The following is a 9,566-nucleotide window of genomic DNA, read 5'->3' as shown; positions in this document are numbered from 1 at the left end:
ATAGTTATTGACATTCTGTGAGGATGTCATCACAGAGACATATAGGTCTTGACATTCTGTGAGCATGTCATCACAGGGACATATAGTTCTTGACATTCTGTGAGCATGTCATCACAGAGACATAGTTATTGACATTCTGTGAGCATGTCATCACAGAGACATATAGTTCTTGACATTCTGTGAGCATGTCATCACAGAGACATAGTTCTTGACATTCTGTGAGCATGTCATCACAGAGACATATAGTTCTTGACATTCTGTGAGCATGTCATCACAGAGACATAGTTATTGACATTCTGTGAGCATGTCATCACAGAGACATATAGTTCTTGACATTCTGTGAGCATGTCATCACAGAGACATATAGTTCTTGACATTCTGTGAGCATGTCATCACAGAGACATATAGTTCTTGACATTCTGTGAGCATGTCATCACAGCATGTCATGACATTCTGTGAGGATGTCACATATAGTTCTTGACATTCTGTGAGCATGTCATCACAGAGACATAGTTATTGACATTCTGTGAGCATGTTATCACAGAGACATATAGTTCTTGACATTCTGTGAGCATGTCATCACAGAGACATATAGGTCTTGACATTCTGTGAGCATGTCATCACAGAGACATATAGTTCTTGACATTCTGTGAGCATGTCATCACAGAGACATAGTTCTTGACATTCTGTGAGCATGTCATCACAGAGACATAGTTATTGACATTCTGTGAGCATGTCATCACAGAGACATATAGTTCTTGACATTCTGTGAGCATGTCATCACAGAGACATATAGTTCTTGACATTCTGTGAGCATGTCATCACAGAGACATATAGTTCTTGACATTCTGTGAGGATGTCATCACAGAGACATATAGTTCTTGACATTCTGTGAGCATGTCATCACAGAGACATATAGTTCTTGACATTCTGTGAGCATGTCATCACAGAGACATATAGTTCTTGACATTCTGTGAGCATGTCATCACAGAGACATATAGTTCTTGACATTCTGTGAGCATGTCATCACAGAGACATATAGTTCATGACATTCTGTGAGGATGTCATCACAGAGACATATAGTTCCTGACATTCTGTGAGCATGTCATCACAGAGACATATAGTTCTTGACATTCTGTGAGCATGTCATCACAGAGACATATAGTTCTTGACATTCTGTGAGCATGTCATCACAGAGACATATAGTTCTTGACATTCTGTGAGCATGTCATCACAGAGACATATAGTTCCGTGAGGAACATGTACTGTATACGCTGATCTATTTAGTAAGCAGAGGAGTATAATTCCAAATGCCTTCCACTTACTGTAGAAATAACCTGGACAAGCATTGTGCACATTCTGCAGAAATCACAGTATCACATCTCAACAGTTGAACAAACCTCTCGACACACAGTGAGGTGTAATGGCTTAAGCCTGCAGTTATTAGAGTCGTATTACCTTGATGAGCTCTGAAATCAGGATAATTATACCTTTTCCAACTGGTGATGAAACAAAAACAACCTAACCCCAAACGTATCTAATTCTCTCCTTATCCCCAACATGTATTTTGGGGGTATAGTGTTTCTGTGGCTTATGTCATCCAGCTTGAGTTGACAGACAGAGGGCCTACTTGCTTGGCCGGCACCACGTCCAGTCAGCCAATGAGACGGAGCATTGTAATTACAGGTACGGCTGTCAGGCCAATCGGGGATGATTTGAATGAAAATGCCAGGTCATGACCCCTGGAGGTTACCTAGCAACACAGGTGAGGCCGTATCCTGGCACACTGTCCTTTTTTTGGACCATATACAGTATTGCTGAAGCGAAACCTTCAGATTTTCAATGAGCACTTTAATTTAGTTTGTTTCTATGTATGTTGTTCTGAACCGTTAATCCAGCAAAGTAGTGTTCACACATACAGTAGACCACATTAGAGATTAGTGTTCACACATACAGTAGAACACATTAGAGATTAGTGTACACACATACAGTAGACCACATTAGAGATTAGTGTTCACACATACAGTAGACCACATTAGAGATTAGTGTTCACACACAGTAGACCACATTAGAAATTAGTGTTCACACATACAGTAGACCACATTAGAGATTAGTTTAGAGATTACATACAGTAGACCACATTAGAGATTAGTGTTCACACATACAGTAGACCACATTAGAGATTAGTGTTCGCACATACAGTAGACCACATTAGAGATTAGTGTTCACACATACAGTAGACCACATTAGAGATTAGTGTTCACACACAGTAGACCACATTAGAAATTAGTGTTCACACATACAGTAGACCACATTAGAGATTAGTGTTCACACATACAGTAGACCACATTAGAGAGTAGTGTTCACACATACAGTAGACCACATTAGAGATTTATTGTAACACCATTATTTGGTTGTAATCCAGTAATATGTAAGCAATAGAAACACTGTACATGAAACATGAACATTACTCCACTGGTTTCTCTCTCGTCTTGTAACGTCCTTAATGTTTTTGATTGAATACATCAGAAGCCATACCATAAGGAGAGTTGGGAGAAAGACATCTTCAATCTATTAGGTGTCAAACTACAAGTAGCGAAACAAAGCACATGTGCCAACACATTATGCTGAAAATGATATTTCCACAACAATTGTCCCAAACATTCACTGCTCATCATTACACACACTATTACACACACTATTACACAAACTACACAACTCAATCACAGTAACAACTCAAAAAGTAAACACATTATTAGAACTGTGTAATGATACATTGTTATTATCATTATTGTTATTATTATTACTAGTATTATTATCATCAGTATTACTAACATGATTATATAAATATCATTACCATCATTGCTTCTGCTAAATTCTAGAGTTTATGATGTCACTGAATAATGTATAACAGCACTGCGTAGTACATCGAACAAATAACATTCTATTTCAACCTTAAAAATGTGTACGTGGAACTTTATATTCGGATTAGGTTTCTAAAATGAAATACCCGGATTAGTGACTGAACTCTCTCTACAAAGCGCCCATTGTCGCAGACCAAACAAGTTCTGGCGCTCGCCCAACAAGGTTGACCTTACTGCTGGTGACACATTTGTTTCGTTTCATTTAGGCAGGGTTATTTATTTGGGTGGTACCTACTTTTGTGCTTTTCATGTCAATCAAATGTTATAATACAGTAGTTTGAAATGTGAAACAGCTCATGCATTGATTATTTGTGTTATTTATTATTTAACTTGTGTTATTGATTATTTAACCTGTGTTATTATTGATGGTGTAGTTATTGTAATTAGTATTACCATATAATAATGATCACGACCTAAATCAACATCAGTGAAATCGAAAGTATTGAAGAGTAGTCTTGAAAACAACATTTAACATGAGCAAATAATGGAGCAGCGAGAAAGAGAGAGAGACATAAATCACCTTCAATTGAAACATTATAATTGAGAGGGAAAGCGCAAGAGAGCGAGAGAAAGAGAGAGAGAAAGAGAGATAGAGAAGAGAGAGAGAGATAAAGTTGATAAACACTATTAGCTGTAGGGCCTATAAGAACACATGTATTTGCCAATTGACACTAAATTAATGCCATATAGATACAGTGTCACTTTAACAATTAGTAAAACATAATTGACTCATTATACAATATGTGCGGACGGAGAGAGTGAATTTTTCATTCATTGCGGTTCCTATGTAGCTCTTACTTATGGAACTATAGGCCTATATACCCACAATTACAAACATGGTGAGGGCGACCATTATGTTTACTATGATTCTAAAGTATTTTGAACAATTATTTTATGAAGATGAGCATTCATTTCTAATCATCTGTAGGTCTACTCACCGCTGACATTATGGGGACGTCACAGCCCTTCAGTGGAGTTTCTGGACTGTTGTCTCCCCCTATTGGTCAAAATAGACGGTGCTGCAGTGCGGTGGCACGGAGAGCAGTCGGTGTTGTGTAACAATCCACGTCAAATTACAGAAAGCATTCAGCAGGAGATACCACAAAAACAAGACAGCTACTATGGGCTTTATTGAATTATATTAAGCAGATACTTTATGTTTTATGCAGGTTAATAGGCCTGGCCAATTTACATCAGTATAACCATTTCTTTGGCTGAATATTTGAGATGCCACATCATGTTCAGTAACTGTACTTCTTCATATGAAATTAGCTAGTCTAGTATCCATTTCAAACCGAAACTCTACATCCTCGTAGATGTATTTTCAGAATGAATTTAGTTTGTTTCTATTGAAAATACAAGTGCTACAATAAATAAAAACAAAACAATAAAGTAAGAAAATGTACTTGAATAAAGACAATAGAGTTGGTCATGTTTTTATGTTTAATACTTTAATCGAAAGATGGACACATGACAAACTGGTGGTTATACCAGACAATATATATTTGAACATTTGTATATTTCGAGTAAAATATAACAATAATGAACACAAACAAGTATCTAGGCAATATGACTCTATGATTACATGCTTATAATAAAGGAATAAATTATGAATTATTGAATAAATGAACATTTTCCGACAAAAAGTAAAAATAATTTAACAAATTAACATATTTTATTTGGTGTTTTGTCCCTCTCTCTGTTGTTGACTGAAGATTGGGGGGAGCGCAGAGTCTAATTTCGTCTCCGCCTCCTAAACATGTTCACCCAATCGCTTCCTTCCTGACTTGGACCAGTCTATAAATACAGGCTTCACACTGAAAGTGTATTCATAATTCTCTCAATGATCTTGGAAGTTTGACGCGAACATTAAATTGCGACTTTATGTCAGAAATTGTTTTATTTCTAAGAGAAGTATACATTAGAGTGCGTTTGCAGCGTGCCTATTCCATCGGGTCGCAAGAAAACGTGCTTTGAATAGACGACTTTTGGAAGGACTTCACATTAACATTCTGACAGTTTGCAGGATTGCATCTTTGTCAACCAATTTGCGCACCGAACTCAGTGACATTCATTGCAGCCCGTGGGCACAGCAGCAGTTGGATTCTAAAGTCTTGATAGGAAGGATTTTTTCCCTCCAAGAGCAATTCATTGCATTAGCTCAGCGGTCATTTTTTTCGCATGAATCTACTCGACCCCTTCCTGAAGATGACAGACGAACAGGAGAAGTGTTTCTCTGACGCTCCAAGCCCCAGCATGTCTGAGGATTCGGTCGGCTCGCCGTGCCCGTCTGGCTCCGGTTCGGACACCGAGAATACCAGGCCGTCCGATAATCATCTCTTACTGGGTCCAGACGGCGTGCTCGGCGAGTTCAAGAAGGCTGACCAAGACAAGTTCCCTGTATGTATCAGAGATGCGGTGTCTCAGGTGCTAAAGGGTTACGACTGGACCTTGGTGCCCATGCCCGTCCGACTGAACGGCTCCAGCAAAAACAAGCCCCATGTCAAGAGACCCATGAACGCGTTCATGGTGTGGGCTCAGGCCGCCCGGAGGAAACTGGCGGACCAGTACCCACATCTCCACAATGCAGAACTCAGCAAAACCCTGGGAAAACTCTGGCGGTAGGTTACAACTCCTTATCATCACTTTTCCCCGCCGTTGAGGATATTTTGTATTTGATCAACTAATATTGTGCTATTCACAAATAGCTTCTTAGATAAAGCTTGAATTTATAGCAGTGTGAATCAGTTATTTGGAAAGATGTCTGGTGTATAGCTACATTTGCAATTCAATAGTGTAAACTATGGGCATAAATTCGATTCGAATTTGTAGTTTTCAAATATTGGGCTATAATAATAACATCTTAATAATAATATTAATAATTACAGTACTTGTTTCAACACTTCGAAAACGTGTAATATAATACGATACTTGTTCCAGATTACTCAACGAAGGCGAGAAGCGCCCGTTCGTAGAGGAGGCTGAACGCTTGAGGGTGCAGCACAAGAAAGATCACCCCGACTACAAGTACCAGCCCAGAAGGAGAAAATCCGTGAAGAACGGGCAGAGCGAGCCAGAGGACGGCGAACAAACCCACATCTCTTCCGGTGACATCTTTAAAGCTCTCCAGCAAGCGGACTCGCCCGCGTCCAGCATGGGCGAAGTGCATTCTCCCAGTCAACATTCAGGTAAGAACAATTCATTCGAACAATTCATTCAATTGTTGTTCTAGATAATACCAGGTTTACTCAAACTTGCTTTTGGTCGATATAATCATGTTATAATATAATCATGTTAAAGTAGAATGGGAATCACTATTATGCAGGTGAAATAAAATAGTTATATATACATCTTTATATTGTAAATGCCTCTACTATCCTATTCAGAACGTGAATATCAGTGCCTTTAGGGCTCTCATGAACTAACACACCTGTCAATGATTTGTGGTTTTTACAAGCCGTCATGCAAATCTACCACCTGTCTTTACTCTGCCCACTTATCTCTTCCTCTTTAAAGCACATTAGATAATGGCACCATTCCCTTCATGGCGGGAAACTCCGAAATCTTATCTGCACTTTCTTAATTTCCAAGCATATCTTTATTAGCTCCCTGGTTGCATCATTTGTGTCAATAATATCATGATGGTGTGCAGTGAGATTAACTCTTTGTTTTTCGACCAGCAGGCCAGTCCCAGGGCCCACCTACACCACCGACCACCCCCAAAACAGACCTGGCTGTGGGCAAGGCCGACCTGAAGCGTGAGGGCCGCCCCCTGCAAGAGGGCACGGGCCGCCAGCTCAACATCGACTTCCGAGACGTGGATATCGGCGAGCTGAGCAGCGACGTCATCTCCAACATCGAGGCCTTCGATGTCCATGAGTTCGACCAGTACTTACCGCCCCACGGGCACCCCGGCATGCCCGGCATCAACGGCGCCCAGACAAGCTACACGGGCAGCTACCGTGGCATCAGCTCCAGCTCCATTGGCCAGGTGGGTGCTGGAGGCCATGGCTGGATGTCCAAGCAGCAGCAGCAGCAGCCCATCTCCATCCTGAGTGGAGGTGGAGGTACTGGGGGAGAGCAAGGCCAGAGCCAGGGGAGAACCACTCAGATCAAGACGGAGCAGCTGAGCCCCAGTCACTACAGTGAGCAGCAGGGCTCCCCTCCCCAGCATGTCACCTATGGTTCATTCAACCTGCAGCACTACAGCGCCTCATCCTACCCCTCCATTACCCGCACCCAGTATGACTATTCTGATCACCAGGGTGGCGCCAACTCTTATTATAGCCATGCAGGTGCCCAAGGCTCAGGGCTCTATTCCTTCAGCAGCTATATGAGCCCCAGCCAGAGGCCCATGTATACCCCCATCGCCGACCCCACCGGAGTGCCCTCGGTGCCCACCCAGACCCACAGTCCGCAGCACTGGGAGCAGCAGCCTGTCTACACACAGCTCTCCAGGCCCTGAGAGTCCAGAAGTTAGAGGTCGGCCCTTAGCACAGACTGTCCCGTAAGAACCCATCTCCTACCAGAGACTCTTATCTCCCAGAATCCTCGGGGGCCCACAGGCCTCTACGCCAACACACCCTCCACCGCCAATATAAAAACATTCAAGAACTTTTTCAAAGTAATGACCATGTATTATCTTGGGAACAACGGCTCACGACAGTGCCTTTTTTAATTAACGCCCGGAGTTGTGATTATATTTTTATAGGTATAATGTTCAAAGAGACTCCGTTTTGAAAAGAGGAATCCTCCGTGAGGATATATTTGTTATAAATATTTTAGTATGTACTGTGTATGTGTTCTGAACTGTCTTTTGGTACTACATCTTTCGGGGCATTTATCCGTTTAATGAGGAAGAGATGCTTTAGGTGAACAACGTCCTCCGCGGCCTTACTTCTCGCTCATGTATTTTTGTACAGGATCAGGAAGTCAAAAGAAAATAGTCCCCCTACTCACTGCCTGTCCTCTTTTAATACATTCTGCTTTGATTCTCATGTACATATCTTACTGTAATTGTTTACGAGATCTTATAAGAACTGAGCAAAGTTGGTGTTTAAATTGTTTATGGCCGTGACTTATTATGTGACCTTGTCATCAGTGAATTAGACAAATTATCGCTATTTTCTTGTTGCTGCGTTAGCAATTAACACATCAGCGCAAGTTATTGTGTTGGGAATGCTAATATCATTAGAAAGTGCCATACAGTTACACCAGGGGCCTTACTGACTGTGTTGGTAGATGTGACTGAGAAATGCTTTGTATTGCCTTCATGCCGTTGGTGCCTGTTGAAGCGCAGTAGAGACTCTTTACATTAGCGATGCTAGCGCAGCAGTGTAGCCTAGAAACCACAGCTGAGTTCTCACTTCCTATCTGTGGAGAGATACAGGAAGTGGCCTTTGACCCCCAGCAGTCTCCCTTCCAGTTGTCGTTCCTCTGGCCTCTTATTCCTTCCAGTCTTAACATCTAATTTATTCATTAGCAATTAATTTTATTTGAAAAGTAATAACTATGTTGCATTGTATTCCTTTTTAATTCAGCAGCGACTAATTGAGATGAGAAAATATGAACTCTTCTGCAGATGGGTTAGCTGTTCCGATGTGGTACAAATTGTTCTAAGCAACTTTGTTTATTTATAATTTGTAAATGTTTTCAGTTGAAATAGTTATTTTGATGATCTAGTTGTGTACAGATGAATTGTGATCAGACTTGATCTGAAATATGGAAAAAAGAAAAAGCTGAGCGTTGTTTTATTCATTCTGACAGAGATGGATATCATGGATATTGGAGCTGTGGCTGCAGTCTTTCTAGCATACTTTTTTGTTTTTGAAAAAAGTTTTGTTCTTTATTCTCTATTCCATATCTTATCATGTTGGCATCTTTGTAATTCAACTGAATTGTTGTTTCCTAGGTAAAACACGCCATTGTCTTAAAACAAGCTTATCTTTTGTATTATATTGTTTGCAATAAAAGAAAACATATTGAAAATAAACTCTATGGTTCTGTTTCAGATATTCAGAGAATGTTATTCTAGATTCAGTATATTCATGCACCCTTGCAGGGGGGTGAACAGTTTTATCCACTACATTTCTGGAAGTCTCTATCATGTCAACTTAGGAGCAGTGGGGTTCCTTTATACCCTTTAATGCAATGCTTTGTAAGGGAAGTTGACCCACGCTGAAAGAACAGTAAGATGGAGAAGTCATCTAATGACTCACATTAAAAAGGTCAGAACCACTGCAGAACATCAAACAGGAGAGAGCAGTAAGATAGAGAAGTCATCTAATGACTCACATTAAAAAGGTCAGAACCACTGCAGAACATCAAACAGGAGAGAGCAGTAAGATGGAGAAGTCATCTAATGACTCACATTAAAAAGGTCAGAACCACTGCAGAACATCAAACAGGAGAGAACACTTCACTTATAAAATAAACTATCTAAAGTAGAAACTGAACTGCGTTCATCCACCTCTGGCCTGCTCGCCTCCCTACCACTGAGGAAGTACAGTTCCCGCTCAGCTCAGTCAAAACTGTTCGCTGCTCTGGCTCCCCAATGGTGGAACAAACTCCCTCATGACGCCAGGACAGCGGAGTCAATCACCACCTTCCGGAGACACCTGAAACCCCACCTCTTTAAGGAAT

At 40.9% G+C, this 9,566-nt stretch overlaps 1 protein-coding gene across 2 annotated transcripts; it reads left to right on the top strand.

The window, feature by feature from the left end:
- The first annotated feature begins 4,764 nt into the window (after positions 1-4,764).
- LOC124019603 (transcription factor Sox-9-A-like) lies at positions 4,765-8,936 on the top strand. Of its 2 annotated transcripts, none has more exons than XM_046334992.1 (3): positions 4,765-5,545; positions 5,865-6,112; positions 6,608-8,936. In XM_046334992.1, the coding sequence occupies exons 1-3, from the start codon at positions 5,106-5,108 to the stop codon at positions 7,387-7,389; spliced, it is 1,470 nt and encodes a 489-aa protein (XP_046190948.1). In that variant the 5' UTR covers positions 4,765-5,105; the 3' UTR covers positions 7,390-8,936. The 2 variants fall into 2 exon arrangements, with proteins under 2 accessions (XP_046190948.1, XP_046190947.1); XM_046334991.1 differs by having other exon boundaries at positions 6,605-8,936.
- Positions 8,937-9,566: the final 630 nt, after the last annotated feature.

Source organism: Oncorhynchus gorbuscha, unplaced genomic scaffold, assembly GCF_021184085.1.
Source record: "Oncorhynchus gorbuscha isolate QuinsamMale2020 ecotype Even-year unplaced genomic scaffold, OgorEven_v1.0 Un_scaffold_635, whole genome shotgun sequence".
Classification (NCBI taxonomy): Eukaryota; Metazoa; Chordata; class Actinopteri; order Salmoniformes; family Salmonidae; genus Oncorhynchus; species Oncorhynchus gorbuscha.
Note: the sequence above shows the minus strand (reverse complement) of the source record. Positions and strands in the feature narration are given on the sequence as shown.